Source organism: Geospiza fortis, unplaced genomic scaffold, assembly GCF_000277835.1.
Source record: "Geospiza fortis unplaced genomic scaffold, GeoFor_1.0 scaffold54, whole genome shotgun sequence".
NCBI classification, from domain to species: domain Eukaryota; kingdom Metazoa; phylum Chordata; class Aves; order Passeriformes; family Thraupidae; genus Geospiza; species Geospiza fortis.
In genome coordinates this window covers 5,895,968-5,916,818 of record NW_005054301.1, presented here as the reverse complement: position 1 = coordinate 5,916,818, position 20,851 = coordinate 5,895,968, and the positions used below count along the sequence as shown (strand labels likewise).

At 41.9% G+C, this 20,851-nt stretch overlaps 1 protein-coding gene across 6 annotated transcripts in view; it reads left to right on the top strand.

Annotated features, from left to right (window-relative positions):
* Positions 1 to 24: 24 nt before the first annotated feature.
* The window catches only part of TTLL5 (tubulin tyrosine ligase like 5), a 137,976-nt gene continuing 117,149 nt past the window's right edge, over positions 25 to 20,851 (top strand). For 2 of the 6 annotated variants that reach the window (XM_031064195.1, XM_031064190.1), the window contains exons 1-9: positions 25 to 97; positions 322 to 451; positions 4,091 to 4,200; positions 6,001 to 6,083; positions 6,866 to 6,972; positions 7,548 to 7,678; positions 8,243 to 8,325; positions 10,630 to 10,699; positions 10,994 to 11,078. In XM_031064195.1, the coding sequence (XP_030920055.1) occupies positions 372 to 451; positions 4,091 to 4,200; positions 6,001 to 6,083; positions 6,866 to 6,972; positions 7,548 to 7,678; positions 8,243 to 8,325; positions 10,630 to 10,699; positions 10,994 to 11,078 (749 nt within the window). In that variant the 5' untranslated portion in view covers positions 25 to 97; positions 322 to 371. The remainder of the gene's footprint in view (positions 98 to 321; positions 452 to 4,090; positions 4,201 to 6,000; positions 6,084 to 6,865; positions 6,973 to 7,547; positions 7,679 to 8,242; positions 8,326 to 10,629; positions 10,700 to 10,993; positions 11,079 to 20,851) is intronic. The other 4 variants (XR_004082624.1, XM_031064178.1, XR_004082625.1 and 1 more) reach the window with 2 other exon arrangements.

The following is a 20,851-nucleotide window of genomic DNA, read 5'->3' as shown; positions in this document are numbered from 1 at the left end:
GGCCGGTCTTGGCGGGCGGTCCCCATTGGGCTGGGCCGGCCTGGCGTGGGTCTGCGGCCCGAGGCGAGGCAGGGCGGGGCAGGGACGCGCGTTACCGGTAAGTGCCCGAGTGGTTCTCACGGGCAGGTGCGGAATGGTCTGCTGGAAGGCGATGATGCTTTCTGCACTCTCGTGGCTCGGGGGTGATGTTTTACAAATCGCAGATGTTTAACAGACTTGTTGATAGTATTGTGAGAAACGTACTGGCAGGAGGTGGTGGTTACCTGATACCTCTCGCTGTCCTGCTCAGCTGTTCACTCTTGCTTTTAATCCTTATTGCAGGTAACTGCTCTTGCAACTAGGACTGGGCTGTATGAAAACTCCCAAAGGAAATGCCAGTTGGGATGGCTAAAGATCTGGAGGAAACTGGCTCATCCTCAGAGGAGGAAGAAGATCCTATAGATATATTGGAGTAAGTAGGAAAAAACCTCTGAACTGTTTCTATGTCTCTGTGCTTTCTGGTGGATCTGTAGTAGTTTGAAAAGACAGATGCATTCCTTTCCTTCCTACCTGTGAAGTAGAAGATGATCTGTTTGGGCCTTAAGCCTATGGGGAGGCTATCTACATCTGCAGCCTAAAAGACCCCCACTTTCATCAGGGTGGGATGTGCAGCTTTTCTTTTGCTGCTCTGAAGTCGATATTTTCATGGATTTCTTTCTGTCATGTTCCTAAAAGGGGAATGTTTTTGAGGATATCTGTCCTTTTTTCTTTTGGTTGTTTTAATTTTTTGTTTTTGTTTTTTTTTAGGCATGTGTGGTTTTATGGGGGCAGAGATTTGTGTGGTTTTTGTAGCTTCTTTTTTTTAGTTTTTATTGCTGCAGAGATTAGAAATCTGCTGTACAGTAGATTGATATACAATGCTTTATACTCTGTCTTGTGATAGCTCATCTACTAGACTTCACATTTCTTACTTCTTCTTATTTCTTCTTAGTAACAAGTCATAATGTTTGTTCCATCTTTGTTTAGTAACTTCTTTTAGCTTTGCTTGTGAAAGACTTGCTCCCTTATTCTTTCCCATAGCTGACTCACTTTAGTTTCACCTGGATCTACTTCACTGTGTCCTGTTAGGGTTTTTTTGGATGCACATTGTGACTGGGTGCTCAGTTACAGACTACATTGACTTAAGACATTTAGATGAATGTTTCATAGCAAGTGGTTGGCTTTGGTTTGCTAGATCCTCATGGCTGGAAAGGTCCAGAACTAGCTTCACCTGGAATGTAGCTGTAACAGTATGTCTACATCAAGTGACCAGGGGTCATGCTAGGAATGAATGACTGTCACCTGGAGGATTGAGCCTTGCTGCAAATCCTCAGGACAGGCTTAGTATAAACTCCTGACTTGTTGCCTCAGCTCATTTTCCACTTACATAAGGCTCTGGCCTGTAGTGGAAATTCTGGAAGCTTATTGGGTCCCTCCCAATCTGAATGGCTAATTACACCCCAGTTGTAGATTAAAAATAAAAATATTTTGTAGAGGTAGCAGAAGCAGGTAGGAGTGCTGTGAAGTTAATTTGTCTGGGTGATAATGGTAGTAACTTTGTTAAGAAGACCAAGGCTACCCTTAAGAGCCCTTGTCCTAGCATCAGAAAGTTGCCCTTCTATCTGTGTTCCTTTGTTCTGAGTGTTGGAGATGTTTTGTCTTGTGTAGCTTCTCCAAACCTTTGGCAGAAAATAATCTTTCATATTCTATAGACAAATGCTTTTGAATATCTGTCAGTCCTTGTATTTCTTCTTGTTAGCGTAGAGATGTCTCTCCAACCACTCAGTCTCTGTTTTCTCATGTTTAAAAAAGAAGTTAACTTTTTAATGTGTTTAATTCCCTTGTGCAGTGTTTATAAACAGCCCGAGTTTTATTTGCCTAAGGAGGTTGACAGTTTTTCTTTGTGTGATACTAGAATTTGATATAACAGGTCTTGATTTTTTTTTTGGTATGTCCTTAATTCCTCTGAGGAGGTGATATTTTCCAGTGTACTCTTGTTGTTTGGTACAGAACTGATCACTGTATCTCAGAGCCTGTAGCTTAAGTGGTGCACTGGGGGGCATTGTTCTTGAATTCTGGTCTTGCATTCCACTGTATCTGACAGGAATTAAAAGGGAAGAATACACAGCTTTATCCATTGTGTTAAGCCAAGTCTGTTCTAGTCTCTCAAACTCTGCATTATTGCTTTTTTTGTGTACTTCAGACTCCAATATTACAGCCAGGCTGACTGCACTGATCTGCAGTTCTAAAACTGGAGGCTGGAGCCTGCATTGCAAGGTCTGGTTGTGTGCATACCAGCAATTGTGGTTTATCATGAATTATAGATCTTGTTTTCAGGCTATAAATTCAGAGAACTGTAGCTGTGAAAGCTCATGAGGCCTCTCCTAAATTGTACCCACTAAAATAAATACAGGATTAAACAGAACTCTGACTGGCAAGACCAATTCTAAAAGAGTGATCTGGAAAATTCCCTTTATAGCTGAGTACCAAGGGTGCTGTATTGCCTTTGTGTGGCCAGGTTTTGGTGATGGGAGGGCTCTGGTGGGGGGTTCGATGAGAAGTTGCTAGAAGCTTCCTCCATGTCTGACAGAGCCTGTGCTCCAATATGGACCTGCCACTGGTCCAGAGAAAAGAGGACTGATAATATGTGACAGGAAGAGCTCTGCAGCCACTAAGGTCCAAGGGCAAGGAGGTGCTCCAGGTGCCAGAGATGGGATTCCCTGCAGTCTGTGGTGAAGGCTGTGGTGAGGTAGTTGTGCCCCTGTAGTCCATGAATATCTGTGCGGGTGCAGAGATCCACCTACGGCTTGTGGAGGAGCCCCACACTGAAGTAGGTGTGTGCTCAAAAGAAGGTTGGGATCCCATGGAAAGCCTGCACTGGAACAGGCTCCTGGGAGGGACCTCCAGACCCATGGAGAGAGGAGCCTACCCTGGAGCAGATTTGCTGACAGGACTTGTAGCCCTGTGGGGGACCCATGCTGGAGCAGCCTTTTCTTTAAGTACTGCACCCTGTGGAAAGGGACCCATGCTGGAGCAGTTCATGAAGAACTGTAGCCCATGGACAGGATTCACACTGGAGAAGTTTGTGATGGACTCTCTGCTGTGGGAGGGACCCCATGCTGGAGCAGGGTATGGGCTCTCCCTGAGGAGGAAGCAATGGCAGAAACAACATGTGAACTGGCTGTAACCCTCATTCCACATTCCCTTCACTGCTCAGGGGAAAGAGGTAGAGATTCAGGAATAAACATAAGCTTGGGAAGGAGGGAGGGGTGGGGGGAAGGTGTTTTTAAAATTTGATCTACTTCTCACTATCCTGCTCTGATTTTGATTGTTAATAAGTTCAATTAGTTTCCACAAGTTGAGTCTCTTTTTCCTGTGACTGTAATTGGTGAGTGATCCCTCCCTGCCTGTAACTCATGAGTCTTTTGGTAAATTTTTTCTCACCTGTCCAGCTGTGGAAGGGAATGATGGAGCGGCTTTGGTGGGTGCCTGGCATCTAGCCAGGGTGCAACCTGGAACCACCACAGATGCCTAGCATGTGTGTGTGTTGAGTCAGCACAGGCAGGGCTTAGGGACAACCACAAGAGTAAAGAGTAAATTTCTTTTCATTACCTTGCTCACTGGGGGATCCCCAAAGCAGCAAGCGGAGGCAGTCACTGTGGAGCTTGGTCCTTGCTAGAGAATTACTGAAGCTGCTGCTCATTTTTCAGTTGTATTTTAGCACTCTGCTTTGACCCTGCCCACCATAGGACAGGAGTCTCAAGCATGTTTGATAGAGTGCCTTAAAGTCTGTTGCAGTGCTGTGCTATCTGACTTCAGAAGTTCTGCTTGTGAAGACACATAGACAACAGTTAGTATGTCACCTGTATTTTTCTGTACCCAAGCTGTAAGTCACTCAGGCATGTTTACAGTCCTCCTCACTAATCTTCCACTATTTTCCCCAGCATGTTTGCTTATGTCCTGTCCACAGGCTAGGTGGGTAAGTATGGAGAATTGCTATGACATTGTTGTAGCTAACTGCTGCATATATGAGGCTCAGCAGTTGTTTATACTGACTGTCTTGTCGTTGCAGGGGTCATCCATGTATCAAGTGGACAGGTGGTGGCTGCAGGCGGGTCCCTGTCTTGGTGTTTCATGCTGAAGCCATTCTGGCCAAGGACAACTACCTCCGTCTAATTGGAGGTGGGTGCTACTACGTGCCAGCTTTTAAAAGGCTTAAAGGCATGAGGTGAAAGTCTCATACCTGATGGTCCCTTCACTTTGTGGTGGGAAGAGGACATAGTAGGAAATTGGAATCCTCTCTAGTCTCTGACCACTGAGACATTCAGAAGTGCTTAATCCATTGGTGAATGCTTATAATGTCTTTGGACTGTGATAGTGTGTCCTTCCACCAGGCCCTGATGCGTTTTAAGATGGAGCTGTCTGCTTGCGAATTGAACTTGGAAGCCATGTTAGAACTTAAAACCAGAATCCAAATTCACCATAGCTAAGACCCTAAAATCAATCATTGCAGTGAGCTTTGAGAGCATTTCACTGGGAAATAAAGCTGCCAGTCCCACAGTTGAACAATAATAAGCTGTCGTAACAAATCTGAGTCTACAGCCTCACAACCCCTAGAAGGCCATAAACAAAATGGTTCCTGGCAGCACTTGAGTTGGGAGACCAAATCTGTCTAGTGTCAAATAAGGGAGAGCCTCTGAAGAGGTTAGGTTGTTATAAACAGTCACTTTGGATTTAAAAAGTTAGTACTTGTGGGTGTGTACAGCTGGGAGCTTGTTCTGGATGTGCTGAGTTGGAAAAAAGCTAAAATGTACTCAGCCTCCTTTTGTGAAGGTGCTGACACTTCTTTCTTCTCTTGCTTTTCCTTTCTTAGGTAATTGGTGCTTTCATTTCTAATATCCTATCTAAGCAGAAATGCTTCTGGCTCATTGGGGTAAGGGGTGGAGAAGGTGGTTTATATGTGGAAACTCCTGATCCTTTTCATGTGAGTTACAAACATACTTGGATGGTGCCAGAAACTGATGGTAATTGTTACTCACATTTTTACTGCAGCGTGAGGTCTCTTCTGCTTTTTCTCACACGATTTAACAAGTTTAGTGCTGAGTAGTGAAACTTGTTAAATTTCCTCCAGCTTTGTCTTGTTCCCGATTATGATACTTCTTGCTTTTTTGATTTACTTTTGTTGATAGAACATATTTCCGGAAGTTTAATTTAATCTTCACCCTTTTATTCTCAGTTTGAATACATTTGTAAACTGCCTTTTATAGGCAGTTCTGTATTCTAGCTTTGCAATTTCTTTCTGTACTGTCTTTGAACTCTTTTTTTGGATTGCCACATCCTTTTATATTACAACTGACCTCTAGTCTTCCTACTTGCTTTTGTTTTATCTTATGCCGCTGGGGCTGCTAATTGCCTTTGTTTTTATGACCTTCTACTTCCATAGTGAGTTTTTATTTCCTTGTACTATTTACTTAATTTCTTATTGTATTTGCAGTTATTTGTTGGAAGATTGGTATGGGTGAATGAGATGTAAACAAAAATTCAGTGCTTTGTTTTGGGTTTTCAGGATCTAAGAAGTGATCACATAGGCAAGCCATATCAATGAGGGGTATTAGACATAATTACTTTTAGATAGAAATACCAATATTGACTAGAGAAGAAAACTAATGTTTGGAGTGTTATAAAGCAGTCTATATAATGGAATGTTAAAAAAAAATAATCTTGGTATTTTTCAGGCTGTCCTGTGCTTTATTTTTATATGATGGGGTTCTGTGATGCTGCTAAATTATAGCTGAGGATTGGTGTAAGTCAGTTCAGTGATGCTGATGTTGGCATTTCCTATCTCCCTTTGCCTGTTATGTGCTGCTACTCTCTGTGAATTAAATGCAGCTGTACTGTCTGAGTCCTTTTCTTTGGTAGCATGACTTTGGTTTATTCTCCCAGGTGCAGACTCTAATCCTGTGTCTCTTTGCCTCCTCACAGAGCGCTTCCACATGTCCTATAAGATTGTGCGGACAGACAGCCGGCTGGTTCGGAGCATTCTGACTGCCCATGGATTCCACGAGGTGAGTGCAACAAACTTCTGTCTGATTTTGTGTTGGATTGGGAGGTGATGGTAATGTTTCTGGATTTTTTGTGTGTTTTTTGTTTTTTGGTTTTTTTTTATTCTGCAGGGTTAGAACCAGGAAGTTGCTGTGGAAGTGGCCTCCCTTGAGGCTTTTTGTTTTGTCTTTTAGTGTACTCTGCTAGTCAGACTGAAAATAGGTCATTTTGCTCCCTCAAAGGAGAACCCATTAGTCTTAAGCCTTCAAAAATAGGAGAAAAGAAATGCTGAAGTTGGGTCATGTGATGCTTTTAAAGCATCACACCCTTGGGAAAATCTGAAGGATTTAATTTCTCAGCCTTTACAAGCTTTCAGAAGTATTGATGTAGTATTTCACACTTCTCTTCTAGTGCCTGTCATACTCTAAAGAGTGTCCTGTATGCAGCTAATGACAATTTGAGAGATGAGTAGGGTTGATTTTTTTTTTTTTTTTTCCCCAGAATAACAGCAACTTAAGGAATTGATCTGACAAGTTTCCGGCAGAGATTAAAGCTGCTTTACAAACTGTGTTTAAACCATCTATGAAAATAACAGTCTCACAACTTTAAAAAAAAAATCTGACATGGTTATTTCCCAGCAAGGGAATACCTTAGGATAACAGTTTGGCTGGAGTTGCCCTTATATTGGAGATGGTAGAGGAGACTATCTTAGACTAGAGTTGCTTTGGCCTTGTTGATCTAGGGACAAGGTGCTTTTCATTGGTTCAATGTTTTTGTATGTGGTGTTTTTTATGCTGCTTTTTAGGTTCACCCTAATAGCAATGATTATAATCTCATGTGGACAGGATCACACTTGAAGCCCTGCTTGCTTCGTTCCCTTACTGATGTTCAGAAAGTCAACCATTTCCCTAGGTAAGTCCTTGATACCATGTTTTGTTGAGCATCATTGTGGTGATTTGCAAAAATCTGAACATAGATATCCCCCAAAAAGTAGAGCATGCATGGTACTGTAAAATCCCAACAGATTGGGCCAGTGGCACCTGCTGTCTCATTCTTAATGGTCTTGGTGGTTTTCAGGGAATAGTATATCAATGAAAATGTTTTTGGTAGCCCAAATATTGGATTTTTAATTTTATTTTCTTTATTTGATGATAAATTATTTGTGGCTTCGGTTTTTAGTTAGAGGGATGGTCCTATGTCCCCTGCGAAAGTTTCTATACCACTGTTATAACCAGTTGGTGTATAACCACCATTATAACAGGTTGCTGTGCTTCAGTCTGTCCTGGGAATTGCAAGAAGTGCCACAAAGAATATTAATACAGCCATAAGGTAGAGGCAGTAAAGCTTGAGAGTCAGTTAGGGTTTAGACATCTGACAGGTTAGGGCTTAGACATCTAACAAAGCTACAGATACTTCGGTAACTAGGACAAAGGGTTGCTGTAATGTTGGGGAATAAATAGATACAGTCTCTTGTTTTGGGACTCCAGGTCATATGAACTGACACGAAAGGACAGGCTGTACAAGAATGTCTGCCGAATGCAGCTCACCCATGGGTTCAAGACGTTCCATATCTTACCTCAGACCTTTATCCTCCCAACAGAGTACCAGGAGTTCTGCAGTAAGTGAATGGATGATGATGCCCAGACATAAAACGAAACCATGGGATGTGGGGGGAAGGGAATTATTTTTAATATCTTAGCCTTTTGATCATGCCAATGGTTAAGGTAACAAAATTGGAGGAAGCTGAGAAGACAGTAGAAAAGGTCCATGTGATTTCTTTGTCATTTCTACTATTCTGTTTACTGTGTGCCTGTGTAAGTTTCCAAGAAGCTGATGTGGGGTTTAAAACTCCAAAATGGAGGAGTTTTTATATGCTCAGTGTTGTTGATGATCAGCTTCTCAATATCACTGCCTAATGCCTGGGGGTACTGAAGTGAGAAGTGCCAAAAGGAGGTGTAGGGCAGAAGAAGGAATCTATCAGAGCACCGTGGGGGGCTTCAGGGAGGGACTGTAATAAGTGCAATGATTCCAAAGGGGTGAAGTAGCACATTGGAAAAGCAAACTTTGATCTCCCTGTGGAGTTCTCTAAAGTGTTTACCATAGGCAACATTCTTGATTCTTGCTCCCGTGTTAATAAGCAAAATGGAAAATGTTGCAGACTGTGCTGTTTTCTTTTAACCAGATACCTATTCTAAGGACAGAGGCCCATGGATAGTGAAGCCTGTGGCTTCTTCCAGAGGTCGGGGTGTCTACCTGATAAATAATGTAAGTGTTCACAGAAAGGACTGCTCTTCAGTAACGGTGTCGTCAAAACTATGTTGGCTTCCAGGCAAGAGGCATCTAACTGGACACTGGCCTTACTCTCAATTTCAGCCATATATTGGTGAGCAATTCAACAGCCCTGAGCAGCTTGGAAGGCCTGCCTGTGTAACCAAAAGCAGTCTATCTCTTTGTATGCTGTGCTCATTTTGCAATCTACCTGCAAGTCTTAGCTTATTAGGAACAAGTTTATACTCCCTGAGACAGTTTGGGAAGCTGTGCTGCTTCATGCTCTCTTTGTGGCTGACAGTAGGCTGACCTTTTGGAGATTTCCAGAACTCTCCTTAGTTGTTTCCCTGAGTGACCTAAACAGTTCTCAAGCAGCCCCCTTGTCTCACACTTCCCCATGGAAAAGACCAGTTTAAATGAACCTTGATACAGTGGGAAGTGTATCAATCTTAAGCTATGTTACCTAAAGGCCAGTGTGCCCTTCCTGAGGTGTAAAGGGGATAGTTCTTTGAAATCGATGTGCAGGTTGTAGTGCCTTTTGCTGTTTGTGAGCTTTGCAGGGAGTTAGGTTGTCATAGGTAACAGATACATCTGAACTGGAGCCAAACACATGAGGGGATCCCAATAAATATGCTCAACAGCTAAATGACTGTTGAGTCATTTTGTTTTCACTTATTCAAACCCCTTTAGCCTTCCCTGCACTGAAGGGGTCATGCTGCCTCATCTGTTTTCTACTTGGATCATTTCCCATAAAATAAGGGAGCAATTTGCCAAGCATATGAGGTAAGTATTTCCAGAGCTACACTCAGTTTTTTCTTTGCTTGAAAGGGAGGAATGAGCTCAGGCTCACATGGCAGTTGGCCATGACCTGGGGAAAATACCCTTATGGGACCAATATCCCTTTGTGTATTTCTGTTTGAGAATCACTGCAGCTAGTTTGGCCCACAGGCCTTTTTCCTTCAGTGTGATGCCATTAAAAGGGTGTCTTTTAGAACCTCATCACAAAAGTTTTTGTAAACAACAATAACCCCTCCAAACAAATAAATAACCTTTGCATTTCCCTGATCCATATAGAACAGTGTGTCACTTTTGTGTGATATTCTGAGGGAAGTTAAGCTTGTTCTCTCACGTTCTATATAAGCATTTTATGTGCTTAAGTTTTCTGCTCATCATGCTGGTGGTGTTGTGGCTGAATAGATACAAAATTGAATAAAAGCAGAATCCTGTGATTCTCTTGCCTCTTTTGCAAGCTGAAGGCAAGAAAGTGTTGTGCAAGAAACTGGTTACAAGAGAGCCTTGCATACAGCAAACAGTAAAAAGCTTTTTAGCAGATCCCATAACTCTGTGACATGTATTTGTTATAGTTTGAGCTTTCTGTTCTTACCTACAAGTGTAGCTTCTTTTGGGTACAGGACCTCCTGCTGTGAACTGAGATTCAGTATAAGGTAGGCAAAAAGGCTGGATACCAGCCCAGGATGTAGTTATAAAGATCACAATTTGAGTATCATTTTCCTCACTTGTGGCTTCTTCACCATCTGTAGTTACATACTACATCCTGGGTCTTCTAAACCTCTTCTCCTTGTGTTTGGTTGAACCCTTGAGAAGCAAATGGAGTAACAATTACTTCTTAGATGTGAGGGTTTTTTTCTCTGTCTATTTTACATCATTGCCATGTGGCTGTTAAATCTGTATGCTACTCTGAGTATTTTACTGGAAAATTCAATGAGCAGGTTTTTTGGCAATGTAATCATTCTCTTTAGGATCTAAATACCTTAAATATGTTGTGACTGACAGTTCTGTGTAGGTACAGAGTTTGTGGTAATTGGGAGTGGGGCTGAGGCCAAGCCTCATCCCCAATGGGCTGCAGTTGTGAGAAGCAGGTGAGCAGCATTGACAGCCATGGAGTGCCCAGGGGCGCTGACCAACCACCAAAGGGAACAGAGGGCACACAGATGCAATGCATCAACATGAGAGGTATAAAAGGTTGGGCTAAAGAACAAGAAGGGCAGATGCCTGGAGCCTTCTGATGTGGTAAGGTGTTGCTCTGTATGAGTTGAAGCCTTCTCATATTGTATGGTGATACTCTGTGTATGGTGGCTGTCTCAGCTGTGGCATATGCTGTGATAGTTGTTTTTTCATTTTGGTTTTATTTCTTCCTCCCCCAGACATAGTTATTGGTACAAGGTGGCTGTACCAATCTCCTTTAGGAGGGAAAGGCAAGAAAAAATGGTGGATTCAATCAAATTTCTTATTTCTTACATCTGCTGGTTTTTTCACTCTTAAATTTCTGTTCTTGTGCAGCCAAACCAAATTGTAGTGGAAGACAACATCTTGGTGTCTCGTTACATCAGCAATCCCTTGCTCATAGATGGTGAGTGTGCTTAGGAATTGCTTTTCTCCCTTCTCCTGACCCTGCATCTGGTGATCTCTGCAACCTTTGGAGGAGTTTAGTTGAATAATTGAGTGGTCTGGCTTGGTCTAGCATCAGACAAATGTAACTAGAGAATTCATTAAAACCTGGAAGCTTTACAACTGGAATAGATTCAGGCACCTATGTCAGCAGCAGGTAATGGTTTATTGCTCTCAGAGTCTGTTGAAATTCCTCAACTAGTTATGATGTCTGAAAGAAATTTGCAGTCACTGACTCTTGACAACTGTATTTCAGATTTCAAGTTCGATGTGCGTCTCTATGTTCTGGTTACATCCTATGATCCACTTGTTGTCTATCTCTACGAGGAAGGATTGGCCAGGTATGGAAGAAGTCTTTGTTTTTTGGTGTACCTGCACTTGGTGATCCAGACATTTCTTGGCTTGCCTCTGTACTCCTGAAACAATAGTAAAATGAGGAAAGTGCCACTTAGGGAGTTCTGCAGAGTTTAAATAGATGATGCTTCATTGTGCTGTGTCCCATCAGGTTTCTTCGTATTGATTAATAAGACCTTGAGTGAGGGATTTTATTGTTTTTATATATAATTAATAAAGCAAGTATTCAACTCTCAAGGGTTAAATGGCCAAACAGATTGTCACTGGCATGTTCATTCTCAAGGCTGAGTTCTTGAAACTTAAGATCATTGAAACCATAGAGCCTCTTCTCCATTCTCTGAGGGGAAGGGAATCTAAGCTTTTTTAAATTTGTCTTAAAAAAAAGCAGTTGCAGACCTGTTAATGAATGAGCTCAGTGACTCATTCATTTCAATGACTCCTAAATTTTAGGTTAGCATTTTATTTTCTGCAATATCTACTAAGTGATTTTAGGCTAGTTCACTGGTTTTACCCTGCAAGATAACAATTTTCCTTTGCATGTAAGTCATGAAAGACACCTAGAATCAATACTCCTCTGCCAAAAATACCTGTTTTTCTTTGTCCCAGAAGTTTAGCAAAATATTTGTCTGTAGTAACTAATGGATTTGAAGCAGTCACTCCTCTGAATTCCCTACGGATCAGAATTTTAACTATACTGATGTTTGAGAAAAGAGCACCACACAACTGTTTTTCAGCAACAGTTTTAAGTAATGCTATACCTTTCTTCCAAGCATGTTTGGTTTATTCAGAATATCTCTGGGGTTCAGACCTAACATAGCTCTGACTTGGGTAGATACTGAATCCAAATTCTTTGTCTCAAGGACATAGTGAATCCCAAAGAATACAGAAATAATGATCCCACAAGAAGTATCCATTAAATTGATGAACACCCTTTAGGTGTGTTGTGATGTGCTTCTGCCTGCAAAGATAATGTGAATGCATTTTTCCCTAAAAGGGGGTAGAAAGGGGAAGCTCATCTTTGTAAGTGGAAAGCTTAACAACTGTTTTCACTTTAGAAAGGGAGCCTTAAACATGCCAGTCATGCAAGACTTTTCTCTTGGGAACTGGCAGCTTAATTGCTAGCTGCTAATAACTGCATGTTTTTGGAAAGTGAAGAGGGAAACAAGATAATGTAGAATTCCAGCATGTTCTCAGAATGGGCAGTACATAGCAGGCCTTCAAAGATAGGATTTGCACCATCATTAATATTTTAAAGGTGGTTCTGCTGATCTTGTTAGAAAGGAGTTTCAAGAGAGATTTCTGAGCTATGGGGAGTAGCTCTGGTTCTGTTACTAAACTTCAACAGCCCACAGAGCAGTTTCAGCTGAAGTGTCAGCTGTGGCTAAACACTTGTAGCTGAATGCTTTTACATGATAGCTGTACGTTTATTGCGGACAGTATCCTTAATTATCCTTAAGCTTTCCCCATCTATTGTGGCTATTCAGCTGGTATGTTCATGCTACAAGTGCTGGCAAGCTCCCTTTGGAGGACAAGGCTGAAGGTGAGCAGAGGCTGATAAAACTTTAGGTGGGCTGTTCTGGGTGGCCTCCAGATGGCACTAGTGCACTTCAGTTGTAGCAATTCGTGGTTTCCCCATACTCCGCCTTTGCAGATTCAGTTGGTGAGAGGTAAAGAACCTGGAGTTACTGAATTATGGCTTCCTATTGAGCTGTTTTGCCATTCATTTTAGTGGGAATTATGTGCTGGGAGACACCATTGTATTGTCTCACATAGCGTAACGCTTTGGTTTAAAGCTGGAGCAAAAGTTTAGCTCTGCAGGAGAGGGAAATGTTTTAACCTTGGGGAATAGAAGCTGCTTTTAATACTTTGCTTAAGGAATAAAAAAACCCATGCTGCTTAAGGGTAGAAACAATTTCTAGTAGAGAACTGGGAGGTAATGTCAGGGCCTGGAATCAAAGGTGGTATAGAAGCAATCCAAGGTGAAAAATACCAGCAGAGCAAAGCAATCTGGTTTTGGAACCTCAGCTAGTGCTTGTGGTGTACTCTGGTGACTTCCATGTTTTGAATTTGCTTTCTGAAGGCAGATAGTCTGTGAAGTGTAGTAAGGATGACCTAGCTTAGTGTTTTAATTTTTTGTTTCTATTTTCTTAGTCTGTCTGAAAGGTCATGTTCCTCTCTAGTGTTATGCTTTGCATAGTCCAAGAGGAACCTGGCTGCTTTGGTAAACTTGGTGGCCTCTACCAGAAAAGGAGTGCTATGAGGAAACCATAAGATGTAATGATCTTTACAAGGAACAAACTTGGTATACCAAACATTTGTGATGTTTGACTAGATAGTTCCTTAGGCCTTGTTTCTTCTGGCACAGCTAGACTTGTCATGACATGATCTAGAGTGGAATTTGAGGCTTTAGAGCTGAGAAGAAGTAAGAGATTGTGGATCCAACATTTTTGTGTCTTCTATTTCACTTTCCAATTTTCATCTAAAGGAGATAGGAAGGGTATGTACCCAAGTGTGTATAACAAAGCCTTGAGCTGTTGTGCTGGAAGTACTAAATAACTATTTGGTTTGCCTATGCCAAAGTTCTCTCACTCTTTTTTATTAATTTTTTAAATGCAGTTTTTCAGGAAGATAATGACCTCAAAATGTTTGTGTTGGGGGGGTTTTGTTTGGTTTTTTTTTTTGGTGTGGCTTTTTGTTTTGTTTGGGTTTTTTGTTTAGGTTTTTTTTTCTGTTTATTCTCTGAAAGAATACTGAGTAGAACGTAGGAAGCACTGATGTTGAGTAGGTTGTTTTTCTAGCTATTTCCACCCCACTCATGTGGAATAGGCTGTATAAGGGGACAGTGCCTCAAGTGAACAGAGTCAACTATCTGACTTCTGGAGAGTTTTTAAGAGTAGTATCAGTGAATGTGCTCTGTTTTTATCTTTTGTTGTAATACAGCTTTTCTAGTCATGCCTTCTTCAAACTCTGTCAAAACTCCTTGCATGTTTTGTGCCTGGTGGACCTTTAGAAGGAATGCTGCTAATAGATTAATTTGGAGATATTCAGTGATCTTTTGGAGGGAGTGGGGTGGGGATTTTCTTTTCTTACTTGAGGCTTGAAATAAGGCTGAAGCTGTGCATAAGACATAAAGCAGCACTGGGTGACTTAAGATCCTCCTGTTGGATTGAAAAGTGTGTTGAGCACTTTGCTAGTACATATTAAAAAAGTAGACACGGTGTGCTGCCATACATCTGTTATATTGGCAGATGTTTCGTAACTTTGTACTGGAAAAGACAATTATAATCTAGATTGGTTGTCTGGTGATCACAGCCTGAAGGATTGTAGCTGGGACCTTTGCATTGAAGGTATAGGTTTGGAGATGGTCACGGCAAGCTTGGTCCAGGTTTGCCTGAGGGTGTAACTCTGTCATCTGATCATACATTAAAAATCTTGGTAGTTTTATTTATCTGAGATTTCCAAAGCAGGCAGTGTAATACACTTATTGACATACTTTTTGTATCTTAGTTTGAATAAGAGGTACATTGTTAATAAACTGCAGTCTTAATTATAAACTTTTGATGGTGACTCACCAAGCCCAGTTATGTGTGAGTCCCAAGGCTTCACTTAGAGCCAGCTGCTGAATCGGTGCATTATGCTGGTTTTTGGAGGGGCACTCGTGTAAGTGGGGAATGACAAGCCTGACTTGTGCCTGAAGTACAGCTGAAGAGAGCATAGGGCCAGGAATAGCTTGTGCTGTTCTTGAGCCTTCCCTGTTGTGCTGCTTCTCTCTCCTGTCTAACTTCCCCTCCTTCTTCTGTGTGACAGAAAGGAGCCTGGTGGACCTTTCTTGCTTGGTGCCTGCAGGCATGATGAGGGCTTGACACATAGTGTGGGGAAGTCATAGCGAAATGGCTCCTTGTTTTGGGGAGACCTCTTGATAGACTGCTTTTTCTCCTAAACCATGTGTAGACAGCCCTATTTCTGAGCTTGGATAGCTGGAGGGGTCATAGACCATCGAGAACTTGTGATTCCGTTTTACACTGAATTTGAAAAATAGATTAGAGAAAAAGAATCAAAACTGATCTGAAATCCAAACATTCTTGCAAAAGGCCCAAGGAGCAGCAGCCTGGGGGGACTTTCCAGTGGGACACAAGGGTTTGCTCTGGGATTAGAATGCTGGGCTTTGCAGCACCTGCCACTAGCTGCCATGCTGCCACTCAGCTCACACCACTCAGCCTTGTGACACCCTTCCTTCAGTAGCCTGGCTTCCTAATTTACACCAGCTCCTCTGGGATATTCACCATTTCTATGCTGGATTCCTGTGGTTTCCAAAGAATTCAGGTATTTGCTTTGAGTCGAGGAATTCACATTAGCTCACAGGCTGTGCTTAGGCCAGAGCTGGCTGAGGCAGCTGCAGCAGCCCCATCCCTCTTGCAGTAACCCCTGCCCAGCAGCTCTGCTGCTGAGGGAGTGCAGCTCATTTGTTTCTGCATGGACATCTGGGGTCAGGCTACAGCCACTGCAGTAGGCATTGCCCTGTGCGGAAGCTGTGGAGCAGTGTTATTCACTAAATGTACCTGCTGGGCTTCAGGCCAGTGGATAGACTATCAAGCCAGACAGCTTTATGTTGCTTCCTTACTTTTTAGTGAAGATACTCAGATTCAGATTACTCAGGTGTATAACTACATGACCCTACTGTTGTGCTTAACAGACAGGCTACTAAGCAGTTGTTAAATTTGGTCAGCTTGGTTGTTAATGCTGCTGACAGTCTGAACAATGAGAAACCAGACAATGTGAGAAAGAGAACATGAGGGGTTCACCAAATCACAGAGTAGCTGAGGTTGAAGGGATCTGCTCCAGCCCCCTGCTCAAGTGGGGCCATCTAGGTCTAGTTGCCCAGGACCGTGTCTAGATGGCTTTTGAGTATCTCCAAGGAGGGAAACTCCACAACCTCCCTGGGAGACCTGTGCCAGTGCTTTGTTATCCTCATGGTATTTTCTTATGCTCTGAAGGTTCAAAATCTCATGAATGTCAATGCATAAATTGAAAATATGCAAATTTGTTGTGAAAAGATTAAAAAAGTCTTTAGTTTCTCCCCTGTTCCTGCAGACATCTGGTAACACTGCTCCTGGATTTTGTTCTTTAACACAGAACTGTTGGAGTAATTTTATTCAGCTTTGGTTAGAGAAACTGCCATCACAGAGGTGTCACCAAAACTGTTTTTTATGTTTAGTAATTCCCTTACAAGCTTTAGCTCCTGTTGATATTCGATTGCTAACTGACATATCAGATGAATGCTGTGAAACATTAATATTGGATGTAGGGGGATTGTGCTGGTCTTTAGACTTCTGTTTTCTGTTCTGTACTGTAAGGAGGAACTATGTTCCCTAAGCAAAGTGGCAGCTCATAGACTAACAGGGAGACTAAAGTTTAATGCATGGGGAGGAGTGAGGGACTGGGAAAGTGACTCCAAGCATAAAACGTGAGGAGCATGCTTGTGAAAGCACTACACTGATTATTTCCAGGACATTTATGCAGGAACTCTGTGTGCAGTCATGGAAAAGTCGATCATCATGTGTGCTTTTTTTGTAAACTCATTTGAGAGAAGAGGGATTAACTATTCTTTCCTTCTTCCCACTCGAGTCTTTTCCCTTCTCCTCTTCTCAGGCTCTGACTAGATGCCTCAAATAAGCATTCCAGAGCTGTCAGGTTTCATGCAAAACGATGTAACATCTTCTGTAAATATTTAAGGATCCAGTTTACATGTTTCTGAAATGACTTGCAAACTTTACCTTGTGGTTAATTCATTTCCTGAAGCAATGCTGGAGATAAGGCAAAGAGCATTGTAAAATCCCTTGGGTAATGTCCTGCCTAAAATTGTGACAGTGAAAGGGTAGTTGCTTAGGTTAAGGCAGTGTAGGGATGTGGGTTAGGGGCCAAAGTTTGGTGTGGTGGGTTTGGGGACTTTTCAGTGTGAGCTCTGACATGTTTTGTAGACTGCTGGGTGAGCAGGGAAAAAGCTTGCATGGTACTTGTAGAGAAGGTGACCTATTGCAGGTTGAGCTTAAGTGTGATTATTAGGCTTTTAATGAACTCTCACAAGAAAGGGAAGGAAGATTAGAATCTGTCAGTGTCTGAATACCAAAGGTGAACCTGAAGCATGACAGGGAGGCAGAGAGCTGGGATGTCTCTGGATGTTATACTATTAGTCGGGAGGTTGAGAGTAGTTCTGGGTTCTGAAGGAATTAGTGAGGATTTTTCCCTTAATTTTCTTTTTGTGCTGCCCAGGCTACCTGCTGCTGCTATTGCCACCCTTCTGCTTGCTTTTGATTGCTCTTTCATCCTCTCTCATCCAAGACAAAGTACAGCAGTACAGAGGGAAGGGAAATGGGGAAGGTGAGCTGTGTAGCAGTGCATAGTTGCTGGTAAGAGAATGGGTTGTTGCCTTCATCCAAGCTGCAATGTGCCTGTGTCACTTGGCTGTGACCAGCTGAGACATGAGCAGAGGTATCAGAACAGTGGAATGCATAATTATCACTTCTCTGTTTCTGAGCTTTGAATTCAGAAATGAAAGGCATCTCCTCTGTCCTGCTGGAGAAAGAGAAGCTGCAGTGAAAGGGAGGGAGGCTGCCAGGACTGTTTCCAGTATGACTGCAGCTACCTCTGCCTGGGAGGCTGTATTACAGGCAGTAGTTCGTGTGGAAACTGAACAATGCACAGCCAACCTCAGTTTACCTTTCCTCTTTCCAGCTGTAGTTTTGAGGTTGAAACTCTCCTATAATATTTCTGCTTGGAGGCTTTTGGAATCTAATCTCTTGTAGACCATGTTAGAATGTATCCTTAATTTTCTTAATTTAGCCCTTTCCTCAGACATTAAAATGACAAGATTCATTAGAAGGGGAGGATCTTTGGGAGGATGGGACTGCAGTAAGGCCAGGTAAACAAGTTAATGAGAGTATCTTTAGTATCACTTGGAGTTCATTTTCAGCAGTGAATACAAGCAGTACATTATATCAGGGCATGGTAAGGTGCTTTCTGTATTCTTGCTGCTGTGAACTGTGTTACCTCTGTGTAACATATCTCAGAGATGAACGAGGTCAATGCTGTCAGAGAGGACCTTTCCTCCTGCATCATCTTCTCTGGCACCCTCTCCAAGTACATTGGCAGGTGAAAGAAGGTTCAGTCATTCAACTTTGAAAACTGGTGGTTAGAACTTGTGTAACAGAGAAAGCAAATCTGTATTCAGGCCAAAACAGAGTTGATGTTCTTCTGATGGTGGATACAGAGCAGACACTCATTCCTTTCTTGGCTACCTGCATAATATTTCACATTGTTAACAATAAGAAGAACTGCTGGTTTAGATGAAGTGGGAACAGAAGAATGCACTGAAGTGGCAGAAAACCTTCCTGTCTGACTAGTAGTGGAAAATTTTACCTTTTCCTGGGTTTTTTTTCCACTTGACAAGCCATATAGAAGAATTAAAAGAATTAAGAATTAAAAGCAGTGTGAATCTAATTGTTGAACCACTCAGTCCTCACACACTTTATCAGCAATGCCTATTAAGTTTGTTGGGTCTCTGCATTGCAAGGCCTATGGAGTAGTCCAGAACTTGGACAGGAACAGACCACAGTGGGGGAAAATGACAGTTGCTCAAAGCAGAGTGAGAAGAGATGGTATTAGTAAGCACAAGATAGTGTTTAGATGAGTTTCCCTTGATAAAATAGTCTTTTTTGGCTGAAGGGGGGCCCCCACGTGTGGACAGTCCAGCCTCTGGTTTAGGAGTACTCCTGGATTCCTGTGTGATTGCAGGCTCCCACATAGCAGCATCCACGAGTAATGCTTTGGCTCAGAAGCAGTCGTGTCCTGGCAGATGGGGATCTGGACTCATGTGCTTGTGCCTTCATCACTCTTTGGCTGGGTTATAGCAATATGAGACACCTGGGCATGAAGCCGTTAGTGTTTAGAAAAATAGTTCATGCAGAATATTGCAGTATATGCTTGTGGTAAGTTCTGTTACTAGGAAAACATGAAACTTGCCCTTTATTTTCTGTCCTTGCTTAGCATATAGTTTTTGAATTGCTTTTAGGATCTTGGCCCTTATCTTTTGAGTAACATATATTCTATTCTTAGTAGTGGCCCAGAATGAAATTGGAAAAGAACGTTGCCCTTAAATCTAGTAATCTTCTAAAAGATGGTAAGATTCCTCAGGAGTTTATTTTAATTTCAGGTTAACACCTAGAAAAATTTTACAAGCACTGTTTTTCTATTTTTCACTATTACTGTAAGGCCTTTTCCTATGAGCTTGGTTTCTCTAAAATAACAATAAATTTCTGCTGAAGCAAGACAATCTGTAGCCTGCAAGTCTCTTCTCCTTCCTGGAGAGAACAAGTCTGGTGGATGAGCAGCATATTTACTACAGGGGCAGAAAGGTACAGTAAAGTATACTCTGAAAAGCTGTAGAACTGTAGAGTGCTGAAGGTAATTGTGACTGGTATTTCAGAGGTAGTAACACTCTTCCATCTCAAGTGAGTGCAAAACACAGAAGTGTAGGGACTGTGGGCTATTTGATTGCACTGTACTTCTGATTCGTTACTACTCTGGCATCCAGAAGCTATTGATAGAAGCTCTAGAAATAGCTTGGATTTTCCATTTGCAGACTTGCACTTAGCATGAAGCTGGTCAAACCAGCTCTGGGTGAATGTATTAAGCATTGGATTATGTTGTTTAAAGCTTGGGCTTTTTAGATAGTAGATATGAATAATTTAATGTTTTGGAGGTTTTTGGTGCATTGCTGAAGTTGCCCATTATGTCCTTCAAGATGATAGCATCCTAGCAAAAGAGAAAGCTTGGCTACTGGGAGCTCTGGAACACAGTGAGATCTTCTGAATAGACAATCCCCATGGAAATGTAAAATTCTGATCATGGATCTCAGACCACCTAATAATTAAGGATGGTCTCTGTAGAAGGAAGTTAATGCAAGCATTTGAAGGTACAGAAGTACTTTTGTTTAGAGTATTGTCTGTGTCTGCCAGGGGTTCCTGTTCTTTTATTTGAGGATGAAAAATTAAAAGCATAAGCTGAAAAGCATGGTGAACCTAATTGCCCTGTGCTTGGAAGTACCAAGGGAGACTTGAAATGGCTCTCTGATTGTGCTCAGTATCTTCCAGGATCTGGCTGAAAGTATATTTCAACAAATACTTCTGGTATGTTGCCAGTAAATGATTGTTAAGATGGAGATGATGAAATCATAAATAAGAACCAAATATATGACAGGGCTTTTGTCACTATTTTCAAAACAGAAGTGCTAAATCCAGGAAACTTACAGTTAAACTGAAAAGAAATTCAAATACTTTAAGCTGTGGAAATATGTGGAAAGGGGATCCAAACTTCCAAATGCTTTTATTGCCAGCTGCTCTGACTTTGTACATAGTTAAAGCTGAGAAAAATATAGTGCAAAAATATTTTTCCCTCTTTTAACCTTGCCACTCAAAATTAGTTATATCACTGGGGGTTTGTTTTCCCCCCTGCTTCCACACATGTATTTAAGGATAAGTTTAAGCATTTTTGTGGATTTGCTGGTATAGTTCTTATGGCAGCAGGCATTTCTCAAAATGGCTACCAAGTGAGGGCAGTAATGGCATAGTTTTAACTGAGAAGTAAGGTCTTTTTGGTTTTTTGGCAGTTCTTTCTAAAGGAAGGATTGTGGGGGTATTTGTCTTTTTTGTTTGGTTGGTTGTTTTTTTTTTGTAACGTGTTAGCTGTCTTTGTTCTGAGCTAT